At 42.8% G+C, this 26,197-nt stretch overlaps 1 protein-coding gene across 1 annotated transcript in view; it reads right to left on the bottom strand.

Moving 5' to 3' along the window:
- Positions 1 to 26,197, bottom strand: part of LOC308298122 (adenylate cyclase type 2) — a gene marked incomplete at both ends in the record, with an annotated part of 69,248 nt that overhangs the window by 21,423 nt on the left and 21,628 nt on the right. The window contains 17 exon segments of the mRNA XM_080741679.1: positions 722 to 883; positions 1,611 to 1,695; positions 5,025 to 5,203; positions 6,776 to 6,856; positions 8,460 to 8,597; positions 10,664 to 10,748; positions 11,995 to 12,092; positions 13,959 to 14,022; positions 14,544 to 14,597; positions 14,869 to 14,900; positions 17,833 to 17,861; positions 17,864 to 18,008; positions 20,418 to 20,577; positions 21,587 to 21,745; positions 22,520 to 22,647; positions 23,239 to 23,350; positions 25,728 to 25,867. Coding sequence (XP_080597805.1) covers positions 722 to 883; positions 1,611 to 1,695; positions 5,025 to 5,203; positions 6,776 to 6,856; positions 8,460 to 8,597; positions 10,664 to 10,748; positions 11,995 to 12,092; positions 13,959 to 14,022; positions 14,544 to 14,597; positions 14,869 to 14,900; positions 17,833 to 17,861; positions 17,864 to 18,008; positions 20,418 to 20,577; positions 21,587 to 21,745; positions 22,520 to 22,647; positions 23,239 to 23,350; positions 25,728 to 25,867 — 1,851 coding nt within the window.

Raw genomic sequence — 26,197 nt, 5'->3', positions numbered from 1 at the left:
GTCATTATGATGTGTTTGGCCCTGTGTGGCCTAGCTCAGACCTACTCTGTAGTGGATACTTTGTAGTACCACGTTTAGTACCACTTTCACATCACTCTACCCAGGTCCTTGTAGTGGAAAACGTGTGGGCGGTGTGGAGTGGTGAGGTGTTGGGCCATGTCGGTGGAAAAGGGGCTTATTTGTCCTCTACCTCAGGGGTTTTCAAAGTACCCTGGGGTGCTGTGACGGCAGTCCAGGGGGTGCCGCGACATAATTTGATAATATTCAGAATTTATTAGGACATCTAAAAAAGATTGTTTGTTTAATTTAAAACTTGAAGAACAAAGTTATTTTCAGTCAGTTCTAACCAAAATGTCTATTATCTCAACGTTTTCCTCGCAACATAATCACTAAAATATCGTCACTGTCGGGCAGAAACCTCGTATCTCAAAGTTGCAAATGTGTACGTCTTTTGGTAAAGCAAAGCCCTGCTTCATCATACAAGACTGTCACACAAAACTAGTGAAAACAGCCGATCTACAAGCACACAACGATGCAAGGCGTTGTGTGCTTGTAGATCTGCTGTTTTCACTAGTTTAGTACATTTTATAGATGATAAATACAAAACGAACGGTTTTGGACATACAAGGTCTCCACCTGACAATGACTATATGCTATAAATATAAAGTGCTGGGTTCATGGGGTGCCCTGAGACAAAAAAGTTTGGGAACCCCTGCTCTACCTGGTTGTGTATGTTCTTGACGTTCATGAAGAAGGAGGCGACGTGCAGCGGCAGGACGTTCTGCAGCAGCAGCTTGTTGACGTTCTCCATGGTCTCGATGCCCTCTCGCTCCGTCTGGAAGCAGCACTCCAACAGGAACTCCACCCTGCAGCCCAGCTCATCCTGCGGGCAGGGAGGATTGATTGATTGATTGAAGTATTTATTAGAATATTGCATAGGGAAAGTTACAGTTTCATGACAGTACAGTTCACTGGTACACGGTCAACTAAAACAGTGGTTCTCAAATTATTCTGGGGGAGCTAGGTCCCCAGATGATTAACTTGATGTCCGACGTTGTTTTCTCACTCAACAGTAAACAAACCAACATAAAGTTTAAGTGTATAGAGGGTATCTGCACATTTCTAAAGTGACAATTTAAGGACTTTTTAAGACCTCTAAAATGACAAATTAAACATTGGCCAAATTGTCAAATATTAGAGGCAGAAATTAGAACAGCGTCATACAAAATGTAATGCCTCAACTCTTAGTGCTCGTCAGGGTGGGGGGTCCCCAGTTCAAATATTATTATTTTGGGGGTCGCAGCCTGAAAAGGTTGACTGGATGGGACTGATCTGATGTGTTTGATTGAGTGACTGTAAAAGCTTTACCTTTACCAATATATTGGGAGACAGAAAGAGAGAGAGAGAGCAACAAATGGAAACTATGACATTACAATTGCGATCGTTGAAAATCCAGCTCAGAGAAAGCACAGACATGCATAAAGCGGTGAAAACACACACACACACACACACACACACACACACACACACACACACACACACACACACACACACACACACACACACACACACACACACACACACACACACACACACACAGGTCGTCTTACCTGTCTGATCAATATGAGGCACATGAAGTAGAAGACGAAAAGCCAAACCCCGGCCATGATCGTAGGCTCCTTCAGCACACCAGGCCTAAAGCACACACGCACGCACACACAGGCACACACAGACATACACACACTTTAGTTACAAAACAACACTGACTTGATGCATGTCCCAGAGGACCCAGACTGTTCTCCCTTCCCTAATTGTTATTATCGTTTATTGTGATAAAAAAACTAAAAACTAAAAAAAAAACAGTCACAATAATCACATCGTGGAGATTACATTTATTGTGAGATTATTCTCTGTCATGCACTGGGATCAATTCACCTTTTTCTTTTTCTCTATTTGCCCAAAAAATAGCCAATATACAAGCTCATAACGTGTCACAATGTGACGTGTTGCGAGCTTGTAGATCTGCTATTTTTGGGCAAATGTTCTGCCCCAGCTGGATGTTGGGATATTTTGATTATTGCCATAATATCGTAAATTGCAATTTCTTTGGTCGTCCCATCCCTACTTCAGACTCAACCTGTAGCTGCACTTGACCTAGCTTTGACGACCATGGGTTATAATGTCATTTAGATAGCATGTTTCTTTTAGACAGATGCTATTTGTTGACCTGACATCCTATAGTTTCTTTAGTTTCAATGTAGCCTACAGATGTGTTTTTTATCATAGTGTTCAGACTGATGATAAGTTCTTGGTTTACACATGCACGTGCACACGCACACGCATGCACGCACGCACGCACGCACGCACGCACGCACGCACACACACGCACGCACACACATCCAGGATTTCTGTTTCACTATAGCGCTATACAACACCCTGCCGTAAGCAAAGACACTTTTAACAGTGTCACACCCTCACAGGACTCTTCGGTGTCACTGTCTGTACTATCTACGGTAAGTGTCAATCACTGTATCCCCAGGCAGACAGCACCCCCCCACCCTATAACACACTGCCCTCAATAAAACATCAGGCACGTGTCGTGCACACATAGACATGAAAGGGGGCTTTAACAGTCTGTAAAAAGTGCCCTCTCCAGACTATGGTGTTATGGTGAAAGAATTGCAAATGCCCTCTTTCCATGCCATACCTGAAGGCAGCATTCAAGAGAATTGCCTTGTCCAAACACCAAACTCTCCTGAACTTGAATGGAGCATCTTATGTTGAAAGAATTGCCCTCCCTGTGTAGAAATCCAAGCTGCACGCCACCTCTCCAGTATTGGCTTTTTTAGGGATGTCCCGATACCAATACCAGAATCGGTACAAGCCCCGATACCAGCCTATTTTGCTCTACTCGTACTCGTCCGATATTGCTCACGGCAGCGCCCGATACCATTTTGTTTCATTAATATGTTATAACATATCAAAAGTCCTAAGACACAGTTTTGTGTGTGTTAGTTCAACTAATGAACAGTGTTTTCACCTTCTCTTACTCTAGGCATGACAACATAATTATTTAAAGCATTTTATTTTGGAGCACCACACACTATTTAAGCAAGTACTTGGTCAGCAAGAAAGTGGTATCGGGACATCCCTAGCCTTTTTATGCTTAGTTTAGTGTGTACCTCCAAGCTCACAACGCGTCGCAGCGCGGGGCATTGTGAGCTTGGAGGTCGGCTATTTTCGGTATTTCCACCAAAAAGGCCCTTTTAGAAATGTCAGCCCCTGCCTCTCTAACATTCTCTGCACGTCCCTGCCCCCCACCCTATAACACACTGACCTGAATAAAACATGATACTTCTGACGAAAGGCTTTTTAACAATGTTCCCTCTGAGTGACAGACAAAACAACATGAAACTGAACACCCGGGCCCGGCGGGGAAAGACAGACACACAGAGTAATGACTGTAGTGCAGACGCTATAGTGAATGACGTGGAAAGTGAGGTCTAATTAGGTAGGGTGACTTTCACTCTCTGTCTTCCTCTCAAGTTCAAGTTCATTCGTCCCAAGATGGGCAGTTTGTGCCGCAACAAGTATGAAAATATGAAACAGGTAGCAAATACTGTATAAAAACGACATAAACAGACAGTCATATGTAGTCAAACCACAATATCAAAACACATCAACATCATCCTCAGAGTGCTTTTATATGTAGCCTATTTGTGAGTGTGTTTGTTGTGTGCATTAACACTACAGGAATCATATGCTTAATAATTTATTTTTGGACTGCATATAGTTCAATAATCATTTTAAATGTGTAGATCTTTGACAAAGACTAATACTTAATTTAAATTCAGAAATTTACAATACAGTCTCAGTTATTATTATTTTCTTTGTAAAGCATCTTTTTTATTTCAGTTAACTAAAATGCCCCGGACTCAGGCACACATAAACATGAAAGGGGGCTTGAGCCCCTGCCCTCTTACCCGTCTGTAAAAAGTGCCCTCTCAAGACCATGAATGCAGTTTTCACTATGGTGAAAATGCCATACCTGAAGGCGGCATTCAAAAGAATTGCCATTTCTCTCCTGAACTTGACCGCAGCATCTTATGTTGAAAGAATTGCCCTCTCTGTGTAGAATTCCACACTGTATAACAGAACTGCTACCTTTAAATGCATTTTGAGAAAAAAATAATGCTGTTATTTGTTCCAAAAGCTTTATACCCTGTATATATATAAAATGTCACAATGCGACATACTGTAGCTCTGTTTACACAATGCTGTGCCCCCTCCTAATGTATATATGTTCCCCATTTTCAACAGTTTTTATTTTATTTGTGACACTTGCTTTGGCAATGTAAACGTATGTTTTCTCATGCCAAATAAAGCTCCTTTGAATTGAATTGAATTGAATTGTATATGCCACATTGCGCTTTTTTATGCTTACGGTAGTTTAGTGTGGTACCAAGTACTAAAAATAGTACTCAATATATTTGGATATGTCAGCCCCTGCCTCTCTAGCATTCTCTGCCCGTCAGGGACGTGCTGGCCATTGGGAAAAGCGGGACAACTCCCGAACGGCCGGTTCATTCTCGGCCGGTCCAGGCCGGACCATTAGGAAAGAATTTTACTGTTTGCACAAAAGTAAAAATTAAACTGTTTGCACAAAAGTAGTGAAAACAGCAGATCTACAAGCACACAACGCCTCGCACCGCGAGGCGTTGTGTGCTTGTAGATCGGCTGTTTTCACTAGTTTAAATCATTTTTTAAATGATAAATACAAAACAAACGGTTTTGGACATACAAGGTTTCCACCCGACAACAACGAAATATAGGCCTAATTCATGTAATTGGCCCACTGGCTTGTCACTTGTCATGATCTGAAATGGCAAATCTTTGAGTAGCAGCAGCGCTATAGAGAGAGATCTCTCTTTATAACGCGCAATGAGGGCCTCTCCAACTCTTTTTCCCGGGCTGAATCAGGGGCCCAGCACGTCCCTGCTGCCCGTCCCTTCTCTCCCACTCACTTGGAGGAGGAGTTGTAGAGCAGGTCGACGAGGCAGTGGGACCTCTGGGCGTACACGTAGAGGAACAGGGCCAGGTACACCACCACAGCCAGGGTCAGCAGCAACGCCTTCAACGACATGCACGTCCTCACAAACACCAGCACGCCCAGCATGGCCAGCAGACAGCAATAGATGTAGTACTGAGAGGGGAGGGGAGAGGAGAGGAGAGGAAGAAAGGGTGGGAATTCAGAGGAGAGGAGAGGAGAGAACGTCAAATATTAGCACAGGGTGTCCATGAAATAATCCAGTTAATACACAAAACTATACCAGTAAGACTCCCTAATCGGGAGATAAGCGACCGTCAGGTCGGCAACCTGATGGTGGCGCTAGGAGAGGGGCATGTGAGAAATCAGGGGCGGAGGTTGTGGTTTTGCCAGCCAGTGTGTGTGCAAAGTTTGGCATGGATAGGGGAAACAGTGCCGGAGATAAGAGTAGGGCCAAAAGTGTGACGTGAGGGACAGACGGAGGGACAGACGGAGGGACTGACGGAGGGACTGACGGAGGGACTGACGGACAGCCGGTGGAGCTTTTCAAAGTAAGTTGCGACCTTTGTTGTGTTGTTTGCATTTTGCTGAGAGACATTATATAGTTTATAATAGCATTTTCTCCGTTGACTTCTATGGGAAAAAATTACAAATTTCCCATCAATGGAGATGACTGACATCATAGATGTCTGACGTCAAAGACCACATGAGACTGACAAAGTATATCCATATATGGGCATAAAAGGGACAAGGACTGACACAGAGATCTCCTATGGCTATTAATTCATTAGTGAATTAATTTTCCCCCATTGACTTGAATGGGGAAAATTCTAATGGTAAGACGGAATTCATTTGCAAGTGTGACTCACATCACGGCAACCACACTTGCGATTTCCCAGAATTGCATCTTTCTAGTCTTATCTTAATTGCGACCGTAGGTCGCAAGTTTACTCTATGAAAACCAGCACATCTTGTCCGTGAATCTCTGTCTGTCTGTACGTCACGCCTGACACTGTGGTTCTATGGGTTTGTCTGTGGCTCTATGGGTTTGTCGCTCTGACATCATGCTCTGATGTCACTGTGATGTCAGGGGAACCACCAACAGAATGGGTTTGCCGCTCTGACATCACGCCCTGATTTGATGTCCCTTTTATGTAGATCGCTGTTGTCATCACGAGTCACACTTGCAAATTAATTACGTCCTTGTCCGTTTTATGCCCATATATGGAGATCCCTGTCCCGATGTCATAAATATTAAGCGCATATCTGGGAATGCCCATTTGGTAATGCCCATATATGGGCATGTTCTGACATCAGATTGTTGACTATCATGCAGGGGTCTCCATATATGGGAGACCCCATATAACTAGTCCGATATACATCACTGGCCAGATGGCCAAGAATTGGCGTGAACAGGCACCTTTAAAGGGGAATTCCAGGCCAAATAGAAATTAATCAGATGCTACATTTCTTCCAACCATCTCCATTGTATCCTTCACTGACTTCTGGTGGGAAGTCAGTGTTTGAAATGTGTATGTTTTCTCGTAAAGTAAAGAAAGCCCTTCTTCATCATACAAGAACAAGACTGTCTAGTGAAAACAGCAGATCTACAAGCACACAACACCTCGCATTGTGAAGCGTTGTGTGCTTGTAGATCGGCTAGTTTCGCTGGTTTAAATCATTTTTAAAATGATAAATACAAAAGAACAGGAGGGTCACAGCACTCACAGGTACAGTGTAGAGCTTCATGGCCTCCAGCTCCGTTCTGTTGTGGGAAACATTAACACAGCCGTCCCCTGGGATGAAGAACTGGAGGAGACAAAAGAAGAGAGAGGGAGAAGGAGACACAACGATAGATGGATGGATGAATGGACATAGAGATCAGGGAGGGGTCTTCAACGTTTTCAGGCCAAGGACCCCTTAGTTGAGAGAGAGATGAAGCAGGGACCCCCACAACCTTTATATAGATTCCATATAGTTTTCCATATCGTTTGGCAGCACAATCATCAGTGTATTTTGGATTCATGTCAATTTGTGTTTTCAGATATTTAACCAGTTGAACTGTCAATACTTAACTCATTTCTAGCCGATCCCGAGTATACTCGTGAAAAATACTCAAGTATTTAGAGTGCCGATCCCGAGTATACTCGCGAAAAATACTGTATAAAGAGTAACGCTGGCGTTCTTACCCTATAAACCGGCGGAAGGTCTGGGCATGATCGGCCTCGCCGAATCATCATCATCACGGATCCACGTGCACAAAATAGTAATCCCATAACATGGAGGCCGACGGCCGATCTCATCTTTAATGTCCATTATCTCCAAACAACACTTTTAAAGCCAAGGATGGCATTAGATTCTCGCTACAAAAACATAATAACAAAGGCATCAGATCAAACGGCCATTTTAGGATCGGCATGGGATGACGACCGCTCCCATTGAATGACGTCATGACGTCAACCCGGAAGTGTTTACGCAATGGACTTCTGGCCTTCAAAATAAGACAATGGAGCGTATAGGAGCCTGTGAGCGGCATGCTAGACATTTAACCCGTTCATGTCTGGAGCACTAAATGGGTTAATAAACGTGACCTTTCACTCTGTACTTAGTCTGCTCTTGTTCCCCTCTACACCAAACCTCTTTGCCGAAAATAGACAAGCTCACAACGCCTCGCAGCGCGAGGCATAGTGAGCTTGTAGATCTGCTATTTTTGTCTAAAGTCTCAGAATATGGACTCTAGGGTTCAAGTGCATGCATATAAAAAAGGAGTAGGACTATATACTGGGACAATTTCATCAACAAATAAAAACTAGCGGGAAAGAGATCCAGTTGAACTAAGACGATTCATTTTATGCTTGGTCGTGGGCAGGTGCCGTGCTCAGAGCTCTACAAGCGATGCGTTGTGAGCTTGTAGATCTGATCAAGTATATATCAAGTAACAACATCACGGCCCTAGCCTTGCGTTGCCAGACACCCATCCACAGTGTGATAGAGTCTGGCAACGCAAATATCACGGCCCTGCTATCAATTACTTTTTGTCAACTAAAGGAAAGGAAACTAAGACTAAAAGTAAAACATTTTGGATGACTAAAATATGACTAAAACTGAATTTTATTCAAAAGGCTCTATTTCTGTCCACGCCTTACCTCTTAACCCTAAACTCTCTTGCAATTTTTTTGCTATTTTGAAAAACATTTTCGAATATTTCAAATAGTTGATCTACAAGCTCACAACATGTTGATGTAGATCGGCTAATTTAAGTATTTAAAAAAAAAAGGCAATGAAGCAATGAAGGCATAAGGGGTAAGGCATGGATGAAAATATATATACGTCTAAAACTAAAACAAAAAGTGCCGTCACTTGCTTGAACAAAAATGACAGGACAATGCATACAAAGAAGACTCCAACTCACAAAGTTCAGGATGGCCATGAGCATGGTCATCAGCAGACAGACGCTGACCACCAGGAGCCGTAGCGCCGCCCTGCTGGACACACCTCTCGACAGCCCCGAGATCCACTGCATGCTCAGAGGCATCTTAGACTGCCACCTCTAAAACACACAATATGTACATGATGTGTATATTTAGGCCTAGAATTATTGAATGCTTTAACTATTGAAAAATAGCAGATCTACAAGCTCACAGCGTGGCACCGAGTGCCGCGCTGCGAGCTTGTAGATCTGCTATTTTTGAAAAAGTCGTGAAAATGTGTGCAAATCTTTGAATATATGTATTTTTAAAGCAAACGTTTGGAACCCAAATTTTGCTTCTGGGTGGTCCCTGGAACTAAATATTTTGAGATGGGGGTCCGTGGCCAAATACAGTTTGGAGGTCCTTCACATGAAAAGGTTTAAGAACCACTGACATAGTAGTCTCTCAAGAACAGACTAACTGAGCTCCATTTAAGTGAAAAGGACCTTTTCTTTGACAATGGCGAGCCAGATTACTGACAAAGAAACATAGGGTTTTTCAAAAAATCTTCAAAAGACACTTATAGAATCGGGTCAAAATTCTAATTTTCACGATTTTTCAAAAATAGCAGATCTACAAGCTCGCAGCGCGGCACTTGGTGCCGCGCTGTGAGCTTGTATATCTTCTATTTTTCAATAGTTAAAGCATAAAATAATGATACACAATAATGTGTACCCGTTCTGAAACCTCTGAAACATACAATATACATATGTACTGTATATTAACCCAAGAACTGGAATTATTGTTATACTTTAGCTATTGAAAACTAGCAGATATGCAAGCTCACAGTGTGGCACCGAGTGCCGTGCTGCGAGCTTGTAGATCTGCTATTTTGACATGATGATAGAAACATGCGTTTTTATCATCTCTCATCTCTTCTTTTTTTAGAAGGATTTAGAAGACATTTTTAGAATGGGTCAAAAATATTAAAACTGTTTAAAAAATTGCAGATAGCAGAAAAATACGAGCTTGTAGATCTGCTATTTTTCAATTGTTAAACCATGGTTATAGTCCGAGCGTTTCAGGCAAAAATCGTGCACTTTATGATAGAAGCATGAGATTTGGCACACAGTTAGAACATGCCATATGGAACATTTTTGGCTATAGGGGCATCGCAGATTTGTCTTGGGAAACTTGTGGGAGCCAATCAAAGTTGGGCTCTCATAGACTTTACTAAAAGTAAAGTAATACAAAAAATAAATATGCTTTAAGTAGCATGTGAGGGGTCAAACTATGTGTTTTTTGGGATTCTGAATCCAATGCAAGCATTTGTTTTGCACGAAAGACATTCCTTTCCGAGAAACAGCCGCCACAAAACTTTGAAAAGTCACCAAACCATAGTTTTATGGGGTCCGTTTTTAGCCCAAGGAATGTTTTCATGCTTCTTTCATAAAGTGCACAATTCCATCAAAATACTGCCCGAAACGCCTGGACTATTAGTAATAATGCCTAAAAATGTGTCCCCGGTCTAAATATTAATGTAAATTAAAGAATATATCGTCGCTGTTGGGCCAAACCTCTTCTCTAACTTTTCATGTTTTTTCGTAAATTAACGTCCTACTTGATCACACTACAACGTCACACAAAAGCATCAAAAGTAGTAGTCCAGCAAGCTCGAAACACAACATAAAGCAACATGTTCCGAGCTTGTAGATCTGCTACTTTTGCTTTTATTTTATTTTATTTGAAATATATAATAATATATATTATCTGAAATTTCCAAAAGGGCCTTTTGGTGGAAATATAGAAAATAGCAGACCTCCAAGCTCACAACGCTTGGAGGTCGGCTATTTTCGGTGCTTGATACCACACTGAGCATAATCAAGTGAATACTGGAGATGTGGCGTAGGGCATGGATCTTTACACAGAGAGGGCAATTCTTTCAACATAAGATGCTGCATTCAAGTTCAGGAGAGTTTGGACAAGGCAATTCTCTTGAATGCTGCCTTCAGGTGTGGCATGGAAAGAGGGAATTTGCATTTATTTCACCATAGTAAAAACTGCATTCATGGTCTGGAGAGGGCACTTTTTACAGACGGATAAAAGGGAAGCGGCTCAAGCCCCCTTTGATGTCTATGTGTGCCTGGACATCATACTGTAGCTACTAAAACATCATAGTAAAACTACTGTAGCATGTGATTTCTACCTCCAGTTTTCCAGTGAAGACCACAGACAGAAGCAGCACCAGCACAGGGAAGGTCACACCGTAGGACACGGCCATTTCAAAGTTTCTAGGCGAGGAAGGAGAACTTTTATTGTTCATCTGAATCTGAATGAGCATGAGAAAACAGAGTCTGTCTTTCTGTCTGTCTGTCTGTCTGTCTGTCTGTCTGTCTGTCTGTCTGTCTGTCTGTCTGTCTGTCTGTCTGTCTGTCTGCCTGACTGACTGACTGACTGACTGACTGACTGACTGACTGACCATGCTAGTGAGTGAAGGATTAAAGTGATAAGTGATATGTTTTGGTTAAAAGGTTAAAGCATAATATTCTGATTGTAATCGCTGCTATAAAGTGCTATAGCAATGATTACTTATTATCAGAATATAGTTATTTAACACGTATTATAAAGAAAGAACATTGCTTACCCTACCTTTAAAGAAAGAAAGAAAGAAAGAAAGAAAGAAAGAAAGAAAGAAAGAAATAAAGAAAGAAAGAAAGAAAGAAAGAAAAACACAGAAAGAAAGAACAAAAGAAAGAAAGAAAGACTCAACCGCAGGTGGACTGAATTAGAGGTTTAATGATTAATCAAATGAATGATTGATGCAGTGAAGCTGTTGAACTGGTAAATAAGTGCCGGCTGAATAATTTACTCAGGGGACAAGTGAATGACGAGCCAGCAAGGGCCTCAATGTGTGTTCAATGTGTGTGTGTGTGTGTGTGTGCGTGTGTGTGTGTGTGTGTGTGTGTGTGTGTGTGTGTGTGTGTGTGTGTGTGTGTGTGTGTGTGTGCGCATGTGGCGAGTGGCATCCAACAGTGGTTCTCAATGAGGCGTCCGGGGACCCCCAGAGATCCTTGAGGGGGTTCCAGGGGCTCCCCAGCAAAATTATTTTACATAGCATCACAATCACTTTAACCACTTTAAAGTAAACCTATCCACGAGTTTCCAACGCCCCATAGTGCATTGCGCAGACGTCTGCACCAAGCTTCCGTTGCCGATTTACAAGCTCACAACGGGTTGCATCTGCGATGCGACGTGAGCTTGTATGTCTGCTGTTAAACCCGGAAGTTTGGTCCCGATAGTCTCCAGTAAACTCCCGCGGAAACTTGTGGATATACGTTTCCTATTTGAAAATAATAAAAATCCAAACTTTTTAAAAAAACATTTGGAATATTTTTTAAACAATAAACACAATGGGGTACCCTGGCATAAAATATTTTCAGACGGGGTTCCGTGGCGCGGCCCATTCATTTGGGGTCCTGTCGTACAACAAAAGAAACGACGGTATACTCTAAGTAGTTTGCAGACATAAATACTCACTTGTAAGAGACAAGCATCTGGACGGTAAAGAGAGTTACGAAGATCAGAGACAAGCAACTCATTGACTGGTGGAGACCTGTGACCTCTGACAGACGAAACTGGAACACACGCACGCACGCACGCACGCACGCACGCACGCACGCACGCACGCACGCACGCACGCACGCACGCACACATACACATACACACACACACACACACACACACACACACAAACATAAATATTTAGTTTTGTGGGCGTTTTCTGGGGCCATGTATAGCCCAAGGAATGTTTTTTGTGCAAAACAAATGCTTACAATGGATTCAGCAACATGATAAACCCCTAGTTAGACCCCTCACATCCTACTTAAAGCAGATTCTTTTCTGGGTATTTTCCTCCTGTATAGAAAGTCGATGGGAGCCCAACTTGATTTGGCCGCTGTGGCGACCCCGAAGGTCGGCGGCTCGGGTGCCCTAGCTAAATCATTAGAGCAAGCCCTGGGCTACATTTGTGCAAATTTGGCGCTTTAGACTGATTAGCACAAAATAGCCCTAACGGCCTGACTATCGGTCACGGGGAGCCATCAAATTACTCTTTTGGGTCCCGAGCTAAAACGTTTGCTTCTGTAACGCATGGAATCCATACAGTGTTCACAGTGTGAACTATGGTCCGTTCAGTGATGGACTTTTACCCCAGGAAATACATGCACCCAGGGCAGGAATTTCATGGAGGCCATGGCCATCGTTGCCCCTCAGTTTGGCCTTGTGCCCCTCAAACCAATGGCATGACCTGAGGCCACAGTGGCCTTAATGCCCCAGCCGACTGTACCACTTTCTCCTCTGTCTCTCTCTGGTCAATAGGCAGGGCCGGACTTACCATTGGGCAAGGGTGGGCACGTGCCCAGGGGCCTCAGGGGGTGGGGGGCCTCCAAAAAAAAAAGGATTTTTTTTTTTTTTTTTTTTTTTCAAAAAATATTTTTTGGACCCCAAAATATTTAGTAGGCATGATCGCGAAATTCCATGTTTAACCCCCATACCAACCCCATCTTTCAAACATGGCAGCCATGTTTGTTTACATTTCAAGAAAACATAATGGCTGCTAGCTCATGAATGCCTGAACGGATTTCCATTCAGATTTTTTTGTTTGAAAGCTGTGAACAGTGTGCACACATGTGGTGCATGATCTAGGCATGGGCGTGCATGATCCGTGCACTATTAATTACATGGAAGTCTATGGAGAGGGAGGCGGTGTGGAACTTGGAAGCCATTTTGAAAAGACCCTGAATGAGTTAATGATGACATTTTAAAGTATTGCTATCCAAATAAAGTGATATTTGTGTTTAGTTACTGCACATTTTGTTTTATTATGGTAATAACATTGAGAGCTTCTGCTCTGCTCGCCGCACTGCATGTAGTTGCTCTGAAAGCTTAGTGCAGTCTAAAGCCCGCCCACTCTATGTATCCGGTACTTCGCGTGCGCGGTACGTGTGCGGTACTTCGCGCGCACAAGGGCCTCTTTATTTCCCCTTGCCCAGGGGCCTCATGTCATATAAATCCGGCACTGTCAATAGGCCAATGTATACAGTAGACACCGGTGTATCTTTCTTGTCATGTAAACACCAGTGTTTATTTTTGTTGAGATTCTGAAATCTTAACTCCCCAAAGTCCCAATCTTTAAACCAATCCAGTGACTTTGTTTGTTGAAGGGCTGACCATGGATCAGATTCTAAATACCATCATTTATCTATTTCCTGCAGATTAGTTTATCCTCCCTAACCTTTTAATTCAACACATTCTTTCAATGGACTAAAATCTTGTTTTATTTCATGGCCTTCCTGCCCTGGCATTTGGCCTTTGTGCCCTCAAAAATGGACAACACCAAAGGCCAAGTGGCCTTGCCCCTAAAATTACCAAATTCCAGGCCTGCATGCACATGTTTCTCTATGACATGTCATTGAATAGCAGAGTCATATAAATGAATGTACCTGTTTCTCTAATGACATGTCGTTGAACAGCAGAGTCAGCCAGTTGAGCTTCTGGGCTCTATGCCTTTCTTTGCTGAATGAGACAGAAAAAGAAATATACAACATTAGAATCTAAATGTGAAAATGCTTGGAGGAGAGAATGAGGGTGTATAAATATAACCCCATGATTTGGTTTTGTAAATATTTCTAAGTATTTCGAACTTAAATTCTAAACAATAAAAAAAATCTCAAATCTGATGTATCCATTTGTAACTCTGAGAGTGATGTTTTTTGATAACTAAATCCCACCATCATTTATGCACTTTTATACCCTTTTTATTTCCCATATATTGAGTTGAATTTCCCCTCTAGGATCAGAAAAGTGGAATCGAATCTAATCTAGTTACATGTTTAAGTACAGACGGTATTATTCTTACAAAAGTGAACTGTGCTCATACATTTCTACAGCATTTTAGGTACATGTTCTCAAGTGTCACTTTCAGATTGTGTTTATCTTTACAAGAGTACTTAGGTCTGTATCCTCCGCCTTCCTATTGCAACAGACTAATGGCAATGTCACATTATAGTATGATGTTACCACCTTACCTCTCTGCTTCAAGCGTGTCCAGTGAACGCCTGACTCGATCGTCCACCACCAATCTATACAAATAACACACAGGACAACAATCACTTCAATCCTTTTGATTTGTTTTACATACAACGTGTGCAAAGTCTGCAAACCAAAATCTGGCCAGTGTAATTCTTTTCCGTACTTTTTTTGTTTTGTTTGCTTAAGCTTTGTAAGATTGTGCTGTGGTTAACAGCACAATCATTAAACATTGAACAAACATTAAATAGCTAAAATTTCAACATATTAACATTTCATCAAAGAAAAGAAAAGTTAAAGAACGAAAATTCAAAATAAGCTTACGAGTTGGGGCTGTTCTGAGTAGGGGGTCTTTCCTGCAAACAACACGTGTACGCACCGGCACGCACACACGCACACACACACACACAAGCACACGCACGCACGCACACACACACACACACACACACACACACACACACACACACACACACACACACACACACACACACACACACACACACACACACACACACAATCAATTGCATGCAAAATAAATGGAAGTGATGTTATGGGTTAGTGCTATAGTTTCTTTTTCTTTTTTTCCCCGTTTCTGACAGGGGTGAGAGTCCCCACAGTTTGACGAAGCACGTAACCTGACTCCGCCAGATGGTGGCAGTAGTGCGTATACTGCATATACCGATCTACTTTTACCATCTGGGCTTGCTCGGGCAGACCCGATGTAAGGGCGGGCCATTTTTTCAAGTTCTTTAGCAGGTGATTGGATGGGACCGTCTGTCTATCACAGTCTGGGAGTGCCAACTCCAACCACTCATATTGGCCTGTCTGCATGACGTTACACCCAGAATCCGCCTCCTGGGTTTCCACGTGGTCTGCAGTCAAACTCTATTGGCTCAGAGCCGCTCAGAGCCCGCCCGTAGCTGAACATTTTTTAGAATATTATCATATTATGCTATGTAAATATTAGTGTTAGAGTCCACCTAAAGCGAGTCCAAGTCAAGTCCAAGTCATATGGGGTTCGAGTCCGAGTCGAGTCCGAGTCAAGAGCCCCTGGGAGGGGGTCGAGTCTGAGTCGAGTCCGAGACCAATGGGAGGCAAGTCCGAGTCGAGTCCGAGACCAATGGTAGGCGAGACCGAGCCGAGTCCAGTTTTCTTTTTCTTTTTTTTTTTTTTGATAGGTAGGCTGCAGAAAACAATATATATATATTTTTTTTCCGGACACACACACACACACACACACACACACACACACGCAAGAACCCCCCGTTCATGTGCATTCACCTGTCTGGTGTTTCCTACCAATACCTTTCAAATGAATGGCTTGTCTTCAAATTAAATCAATAGGTCTCCCCAAATTACCTTTGGTTGCTGTCAATGCTGTGGTTTAGGTTTGAGGGAGTTTTTTGGAGAGGTAGTTTTTTTTTCCCATACCAATTTTCTGTCTAATAACTAGACATTTGAGTTGCTACAATTACATTTTCTCCCAGGCAGAGAACAAGTACTTTAGTGTACAAATAAGACTTGGCATATACTGCAGTACAATATCCCAAATCACAGACGATAATTAGGACTATCCAGTCTAATATCATGATATGGATATAATATTGATGCCCATGCACCAAAAGGCCAAGTGATAACAAAAATAATATTATTTAAAAAATAATTATGTCTACTACTGTAATCTATAACATTTTTAAACATTGCTGTTATAGTTGCATTGAAATAGAGCATGCATGATTTTTGCAAAACGTTTTTCAAACAAACTCTTGTCTTAATATTTTATTTTGACTAAAAGCTAAAATAAATAAATAAGGTTTTCCCATTCAAACACATCAGAATGCTCCGTTACTTAACAAGGCAGCTCTCTTAATGTTAACGTGAATGCGCTCCTCATATGGATATAACATTTATTCCATTGCATTGTAGTGACTTGACTCGAGTGGACTCGGTGGGGGGCGAGTCCAAGTCAAATTAGACCGAGACCGAGACGAGTCCAAGTCAAATTAAGGGCGAGACCGAGACGAGACCGAGTCAGTGAAAATTTGGACTCGAGTCCTGACTCGAGACGAGTCATTGACTCGAGTACTACAACACTAGTAAATATGCACATCTTTCCAGCTGAGATACAACATATGTCACAGAGAAATATCCGTTTCCATTAGAACAGACAGAAAATAACTTTTATACTTGGCGTTTAACCACTTGAACACCAGCATCCCTATTCTGGGGGGAAGGTTCACCAAAAAACAGCCGATCTACAAGCTCATATCGCGTCACAACGTGACGCGTTGTGAGCTATAGATCTGCTGTGTATAGATCTGCTGTTTTTGGTGAAGAGAGTTGAGGTAGATGGAAAAAATAACTCATCAAGTACAGTGCAAATCAGGTCTGTTTTACTAAGCATAGAGGGTCTAAGTGGTTAAACTGAAGTGATATTGATGAATTCCAAATATTATTTATGTATTCTGAGGCACCCCTGAACTGGCATCGTGGCACCCTTGGGTGCTGTGAATTCATCAATATCACTAAATCAATATCACTTCACTATGCTATAGTAAAACATTGCACTGTTGATGAGTTCTTTTTCCATCTACGGCCAACACTCTTCACCAAAAATAGCAGATCTACAAGCTCTCAAAGCGTGGTGAACTCAGAATAGGGATTTACGGGTTCAAGTGGTTGAACGTCAAACTAAAAGTTATTTTCTGTCAGTTCTGATGGAAACGGATGGATATTTCTCCAATATGATGTGAGATTCCAAAGATTAACAGTGTAAAATTCAGGGGTGCCGTGGATGAAAAAGTTATTTACAGGGGTGCCCTGAGTCAAAAAAGTTTTTAAAACCCCTGTGCTTGAGATTCGACTCAAGCACAGGGGTTGAGATGTAGACCAGTGGTTCTCAACCTTTTCAGGCCCCCAAAATAATCATATTTGAACTGGGGACCCCACACCCTGAAGAGCACTAAGAGTTGAGGCATTACATTTTGGAAAACACAGTTCTATTGTGAAAATAGCCGATCTACATGCTCACAACGCCTCGCATGTAGATCGGCTATTTTCACAATTTCCGCCTCTAATATTTGACAATTTGGCCAATGTCTAATTTGTCATTTTAGAGGTATTAAAAAGTCCTTTAAATTGTCACTTTAGAAATGTGCAGATACCCTCTGTAAACTTAAACTTTATATTGATTTGTTTACTGTTGAGTGGGAAAACAATGTTGCACAGTAAGTTAATCATCTGGGGACCCTCCCCCCTGGGGGTCCCGACCCACAGGTTGAGAAGCACTGATGTAGACGTACCTGTGGCAGCTGCTCATCAGAGGGCGTGGCTGAGGGCTTGGAGGGCTTGGCGTCGGGGTTGCTGAGGTCAGCGAAGGGGTTGATGGTCTGCCACGACTGGAGGTACTTGGACATCCGGACCGACGCCCGCTGACGGCGCTCACTCGGGGTCAAAGTGTTGGCCTGGAGAATTCAGATCACACAGCTCACATATAGCCAAAATGGGAGATGACCTGTGATGTCTTGCCGTACCTTTTTCTGTTTTATCTAGTTTGGTCATTAAGGTACACAGAATGAGAGGCCTGCTCTGCCAGAAACATTGCAAAAAAAAGTTATGGCCATTTGTATGTTCACTGTCCCATTAACTCCACTATACAGGAAAAGAAAACTATTTAAAAAAAGAAATAATCTGCTTTTAAGTAGCATGCAAGGGGTCAAACTAGGGGGTTTTCATGATTCTGTATCCATTGCAAGCATTTGTTTAGCATGAAGAACATTCCTTGGGCTAAATTTCGGCCCCACAAAACTGTGAAAAGTGATGAGTCATCACTTTTTTCACTTTTGTTCAACCCTATTCCTTGAACTTTAGAGCCTGTGGGTCCCCGACTAATATAAGCTTCTTTGTTGTGGAATAAACTTCCACTGGAAATTAGACAGGCTAGTGTCCACTAACTCTTTTGTATACAACGACTTTTACCTTGAAGGAATGAACAGCTAGTTTTTGGTTTCACTCTCAATTTTCTTTTATTGTCCCTTTATGTTCTTATTTCTTTCATTGAATTGTTTTTATATCTTATGTTTTATGTTGCGGTGAATCACTTTGTAAACCCGTTTTTGAAAAGAGCTACACAAATACAGTTCATTATATTATTATTTATTATACGGCTTGGTTCAATGCTTGATTCTGATTGGTCAATCGTTGAAATCAGCCAGGGGCGTCAATTGGGTATGGCAGGGGTATGCAGCTGCCATACCCTGGGTTCAGGGGGGGAAATAAAAGTTACTTTTAAATATAAATACATGAATGTCTCTTTGTCTATATGTGCTGGTTATTATGTTGTTAAAATAAAGTAAAATAACTACAAATGCAAAATGTAACAAAATGGTCACTTCAACAAGGTTTTATAATTGTATTCTCCACATTTCAGCTCCACAGGTGCAATGCATTATTGTTAATTGTGGCACATTTACTAACATGCCAAGTTTAGCTGCACTTGAACAACTGTTCCAGGCTGCCATATCCAGCTCAAGAAACCGTAAAAAGAAAATGTACTTCTCAAACTAAATGAATCATACCTGTTGATAAGGTATGGCAACATGACTGGTGTCTTGAACGCGCGCCTTCGCGCGCGTTCAAGACACCAGTCATGTTGCCATACCTTAGCTTTTTCTGAACTGACGCCACTGAAATCAGCGGTCTGATATTTCTGGATAACAGACCGCTCAGCCCTATAACAGACCGTGCCTAATCAAATTAAGGCTCAGAGCACCTGCTACACTCAGGCTTCACTGCGTGAATTTAGTGCCGTATCCAACATGTCAGCCATGTAAACAAACACACAGCGTCATTTTCAACTAAACGTTGCTCTCAAGAATGTTTTGAAAAATATTTTAAGCGAGAAATGGACGACGCAGTATCAGAAAATGCATTCTCTCCACAAACAACAATCCCGCTGTCGGGATTGTTGTTTGTGGACGGCGGAGCCAGTCGTTATCCCGCACATATTACTGTAGCTCTGCAATTTTTCGCAAAGGATTTTGACTTGCTCCTTGGTGTGCTTGCGGGCACAGACAATTTCAAAATCCATGGTGGGTGGATTTTCACTCCAACTTGACAATATCACTTTGCGTTATATCAGGTATTTTTACAGCATTACTAGTACCTGAGAAAGAGAGAGAGAGAGAGAGACAGAGAGAGAGAGATATGGGGAGAAAGGGAGAGCACAGTAAGAGGAAGAGCAGTGAGAGGGAGGAAAGACGGTGTGAGATAAGATCGGAAAGGATTAAACTTTAACGACGACATTTGGTACCAGAGGGGATGACACGCAGTAAGTAACACTATGAGATAAAACCCATGACGCTGTGGCCAGAGATTTGGTGCCCAGTTGGCGAGCAGCACTCTGACTGTCTGTGACTCTTCAGGACAACCCCATATACTCATCTGTAGGGATGGGTACCACATTTACCCATCGGTATCAAACTGTTGCGGTCACCGTTGTGTATGTTGTGCTGGAAGCATTAAGAGTTCCAGTGGCCGATCTCTTCAGAATAGGATATGTTGCTCTAGCAGCAATATAGCTCCAGCATAGGCTTCCTGACTGATGCCATTGAAATACTATTCATTTGCACATTAAAACTATTAATTAAGCATTTAAACAAAGATATACAACACAAATGATGTTTCTGTGTAAAAATAAAATTAAATACATCTTATTTTTAACCATTTTGCAACCGAAATACGGAAATGTTAGGGATGCTGTGCTGTTATTTAACCAATTAAGTATTGGATCGATCAATCGATCAGTCAATCATTCAATACAGTGGTTCACTGTCAATGCTTTGCATATAGATAGAAATTCCTTTAACACCTACCTCTATGGGAATACAGGTAAGACTTTTTCTCTTGTGGGGGTCTATCACCAGATAGGTTTTTCTGCCCTTTAGAAGGGCATCTCGGCTCCCCCCGTCTCCATCCTCCACTTGGTACGCCCCGTTCAAGTGCTTCAGCGTGTCTTCTGTGATGTGGACCCGTCTGGGGGGAGAGGGGAGAGTGTTTTTTGCAGGTCTTTCAATCCGAGTGTATCAAAAAAGCAACTGGGTTAAGGCAGCGGAAGCTTGTGATTGGCTGCACGGAGGTGCCGAAAGTCGCGGGGAAGGAGATACACCTAAACCTAACCTTAACCCTGACCCTAACCTCAGTGAAACTAATGCTGGTGAATGCTAACCTGGTGAATGCTAACCTGGTGAATGTTAAACTGGCCAGACCAACGGTGCTTAACCCAGTTGCTTTTTTGATACACTCGGACTGAAAGACCTGCAAAAAATACTCTCCCGGGGGAGAGACCGTTATTGTCATACAGGAAGGGCGGTACATTCAGGGGTAATCTTACTCCGGCATGGACAGACCAATATCACTTTAGCTCTGGCAGATTCGTCTGGTTTCCAGGCAAATTTTTAAATCACTTTCATGTGTGGGAGCCCTGTAGAACAATGGTTTGTCTACTGTATAGCAACCACACTAATCAGATGATACAGTCTAATCTGTTTAAATCTATACTGCCCTACAAAGGCAGAGTGCAGTAACTACGTTTTCGAATTTCACCAAAAAATGGGTTTAAAAGTGTTACAGCTTATCAGCCAAATGAGATAAAGATATAAAAGTGATATTACACTGATTGTACATCTGTTCTTGAGGTAATTGTTCATCCCCCAATATCATGAAGGCTAATTTGACCGTTGGGCGACACAAACAAGTCGGTGTGTCCCAAAACGTAGTTACTGCACTCTGCCTTTGTAGGGCAGTATAGGCCTCTATGTACTGGCCTATTCTATCTATCTATCTACAATCCTTTTCGGTCATGGGTGTTATGGCCGACTTTAAAAAGACCTGACCAGTTTCCGCATGGTAAGTATTCAAAGTGAAACACATCAGAATGACAGCAGATTAAACAAGAGCCGAAGTATAAAATAACAGTATTAAACACAGGCTTCTGGTTTGACATGTAACGCATTACATTAAAGTGGCATTGGAACACACTTACCCCGGAAGTCCTCCAGACTCCATGTGATTGGCCAGCGTCACGTCATGTGACCACACGTCGTACTGCCACTTCTGCAGGCCGATGACGCCACAGAGCACGTTGCCGGTGTGCACGCCCACGCGCATGCTGATCTCCACGCCTGTCGCCTCTCGCAGTTTGCTGAACAGTTGGAGACAAGAGACAGTTAGGAGCAGTGGTGGAAAGTAACTGAGAACATGTAGTCAAGTACTGTATTTAAGTACAATGTTGAGGTCATTTGACTTTGCTGGAGTGTCTCCAATGTTAAGCAGTGGCAACCATTTTGTGGTTCCACAGCCAATTGACTCTTCCCATAGAGATTTCTGAAGATATTTATATGAATTATTTTAAGCCTGGAACCAAGCCATCCAGACTCCTGGTGAATCATTACCATAACCCATTTGATTCTGTGTCAAAGAATATCTGAACATTGGATTATATTAATAAATACATATTATTGTTATTATTTTGAGTTTTTTTTTAATATCTTTTGACTCAGAATCTCGGATTCTTTTCCGATATCGCACTTCTGGTCAAAACGGCCTGTTTTCTATGGACCATAACTTACGCACGGATCATCGTGGTTGTATTTTTTATTTTCCGTGTGAAAGAAAAGACGTTCCTCGGCCATGACTGGGAACATAATTGACACATGCTGTGTGCACGGAGCCCTCAGAAATCAGGTAAAAACAATAGGAATAAGCCTTGGTAGTAGTCTAAATTAGTTATGGCAAAACTATGGCTGTCAAAATGTTAATTTACAAAAATAAGAGGTTTCTGCCCGATAATAACAACAATATATAAAAGATCAAACACAGCAGAACAGCAAAGAGCAATATTTCACTGAGTCAAATATTTAAGCCATAAAAACGAAGTGACTCAAAGGAAGCGGACGGAAAGCGAGACATCACTGACTTGATGGCGGTGCACATGTCCAGGCCCATCTGCACACAGTTGCTGGCGTGGTTGGGGTGCGGGTCGGGCAGGCCGGACACACAGTAGTAGCAGTCCCCCAGGATCTTTATACGCAGACACTCATTGGTCTGCAGGGAGGGGGGAAAGGGGGGAAAGAAAGTGACATAGAGTGAGATTTTGTAACCCATTTTTTCACCCACTGCCAATTGCCCAAGCGGTAATCCTGGGCTCTGCTCTGCCTCTGACATGCCTGGGGAGAGCCCCGAACTGAGCTCATGCTTCCTTCAGTGCATGAGGAGTGAGCAGGCTGCTTCTTATCACCTGACAGGGGGGAGTTTCCCCGCTTGGACGTAACGCGTGGAAGGAACACATTATTCCAATCAGTTATTTTCCCCTCCATCAGGGCGCCCCGGCTGGCCAGGGGGAGGCAGTATATAGAGACCAGGATTACAGCATGTTTTTAGGAGACACGGGGAGAACATGCAAACTCCACACAGAGAGGCTCTTTCACCAAACCCACCTAGGGTATGGGCACTGATGACATGGAGGAGGGAACATGCCCCCAGCACCCACAGTGTCCCCCAGCAGGAATCGAATCTTCTAGCTGTGAGGCAACAGCACTACCGACTGCGCCACCGTGCCCCCTATTGATTCTCCTTTCAAAACAGAATGAATGTGACGGGACTCTCTCTCTCTCTCTCTCTCTTTCTCTCTCTCACCTTGGCGATGTCGTCGAACCTGCCGAAGAGTTTGTTGAGCACTGCGACCAGCTCCTCAGGAGAACAGGTGCTGGCCAGTTTGGTGAAGCCCACAATGTCTGCATACAAGATGCTACAGCACGCACAGGCACACGCACACACACACGCACGCACGCACGCACACACGCACGCACGCACGCACGCACGCACGCATGCACGCACGCACGCACGCACGCACGCACGCACGCACGCACGCACGCACGCATGCACGCACGCACGCACGCACGCACACACACACACACACACACACACACACACCACCATCATCATCATCATCATTTTCTCCTTAAAAACTTGAATTAGGCCATTTGTTTAAAAAGATGTATATGTAAGTAACCATGGGTCCATGCCGGCTTCTGTTTCTGTAGTGTGAGGCAGCTTGATGTACAAAGTACACCCCCTGGACATGACCCCAATCCAACCCTTGATGCTGAGTGCCAAGCAGAGAGGCACCGGGTCCCATTTTCATAGTCTTTGGTATGACCCGGACAAGGAATTGAATCCCGACCTCCAAATCTCAGGGCGGACACTCTAACCATGCACAGCAGGGGTTTTCAACCATTTTCATATCAGGGCCAATTATTTATTCAGCATTTGAGCCACGGAACCACTGTTTGTATGAGATTTAGGGCTCTATTATGATCCAGGTCGTATGCCTTATGCCTTAACTTCTTTGCCTTTTTTTTACTATTTTGAAAAACATTTTTAAATACTTCAAATGCTGATCCACATCTGCACGTTGTGAGCTTGCAGATCAGCTATTTGAAATATTAAAAAAAAAATGTATATATAGTAAAAAAAGGCAAAGAAGTTAAGGCATAAGGCATAAGAGACCTGGTTCATAGAGCCCTCAGCCTCTCAGACTCAAAACTTATACAGGGGTTGACACTAAGGTCTCAGAAGCACTTGCCCGAAAAGTAAACTGTCCATTATAAAATGATAGGTAAGATTTTAATTACAGCTCAATTTAAAACCTATTTTCTTTACTTTCTGGGGCTGTGCAATAAAAATGTCATACCTCCAAATCCAAATACCTACATGGCTATGATTGAATATGTCCATGTTTCACACTTGTTACATTCCACAGACCAGCAGACAGAGCACTCTGGCCACGTTCAGGTGTTTAGACAGATAGCTGGTGTTGTGTTTATAGACGGTAGCCTCCCCTCTCAAATTATCACTTGCGCGGTGGGGCAACCTGAAAGCAAACTTCACCTGCCCGAAAGTTTTATTTAACTGCCAGGGGCAGGTGGGCAAGCCTTAGTGTCAATACCTGCTTTTTTTTTTTTTTTTTAATGTGTTGTTGTCGTTGGACACAATTTGGTCCACCATTCCATGCTGTATTGATCTGGTACCATGTGAGAGACAACAGGCAAACATTGATCAAAATAACAATTCTTCACTAATTGTGTAGACTTCTTGTTAATTCATGCTAAACAATAAGATGTTAAACAATAATGTAACTCTTGAGAGAGTAAAATGAAACCAAATGGACCCGCAAGGGTCCATTTGGTTTCATTTAAAGTTAAAGATCTATTAGGGTCCAGAGAAATAAAAGAGGCCAACCGGGTGCTCAAAGGAGATAAAAACGTCTTTAAAAGTACATAATGGTGCTTCTGGGATCAGTTTTTTCCACATTTTATTCTATAAAACCAACATGTTTCGACCGTGAGGTCTTCATCAGAAGACATGTTGGTTTTATAGAATAACATTTGTTTTAACTTTAAAGTTGTACTATGTAACTTTTTTTATAAAACAAATCTTAAAATTCTCCTAACTATTAAATCACAAAAGTTTTAGAAGATCCGCGCCGTGAATTTCAGCCTGTAAAGCCTTCTCTGTATGTAAACTGAGATCCTTGCCGTGGACCGGATCTCGCGCCAAAATTGCGTCATCACACTACCGGCCAATCACAGCGAGGGTTATACAACTGCCGGCCAATCACAGCGCATCTTGAAGTGGGGTCGCTATGGCAGCCATATTTGTTGTCGCCCGTTTGTACCATCCCTTCTCTAGGTAATTTCGCCTACCAGGCAGGGTGAAGGAGTCCGTATCTCTGGAATTACTGAACGCACAGGATCAAGGGACCCCTTAAAAGATAGATCTTAGCGAGGTGGAGGCAGACGCGGGGGTCTGAAGGTACGAAAAACGTCCGAAAGACGCGGACGCGACCGCGGTTTGCTATAGGGCTAATGACCACTAGTTGGGCATCTTACACAGTATGGCTTTAAGCTCCTCTCCTCCATACGTTTTTGAGCGCTCGGATCTCCTCTTCTTTTTTTAACATCTATAAGGGTCCATTTGGTTACCAACTCTCCATCATTTAGCTGGGGACCACCAGGGACCACCTGGACCCCCCCCCCTCAAGGACCACTGCACAGACTGCAGGTTGAAAACCACTGATGTACAGGATACTGTATATTATATAGTGACCAGTGTGTGTCGTATACCTGACGTCTTTGTGCTGTCGTATGTAGAGGCTGTGGAAGTTGTGGAAGTTGTTCTGGCTCTGTTTGGACAGCCTGTTTATGATCTCCTTCCTCAGCTCCATGGCGATGTTCCGTGGCAACACCGATAAGAGGAGGTGCTCCTGTCGCCACGGGAACAAGACAAGAGGAAAGGGGCAGTTGAGTTTGGACGTGCGTGTGTGTGTGTGTGATAGGGCATTAACGACTTGGGATTTTTGAAAGTCGACTCGACTCAGTAAAAAGTTGAGTTGATGTCAGTAGGGAGTGTTGGCTGTATTTGTATATCGTCGTTGTCGGGTGAAAACCTTGTATGTCCAAAACCGTTCATTTTGCATTTATCATTTTAAAAATGATTTAAACTGGTGAAAACAGTCGATCTACAAGCACACAACGCCTCGCACAGCGAGGCGTTGTGTGCTTGTAGATCCAAGTAATCTGCTGCTTTCACTACT

The sequence above is a fragment of the Nannobrachium achirus genome (assembly GCF_963921795.1).
Source record: "Nannobrachium achirus genome assembly, chromosome: 14".
Taxonomy (NCBI): Eukaryota; Metazoa; Chordata; class Actinopteri; order Myctophiformes; family Myctophidae; genus Nannobrachium; species Nannobrachium achirus.
The sequence above is the reverse complement of the archived record's forward strand: the minus strand, read 5'-3'. Positions and strand labels throughout refer to the sequence as shown.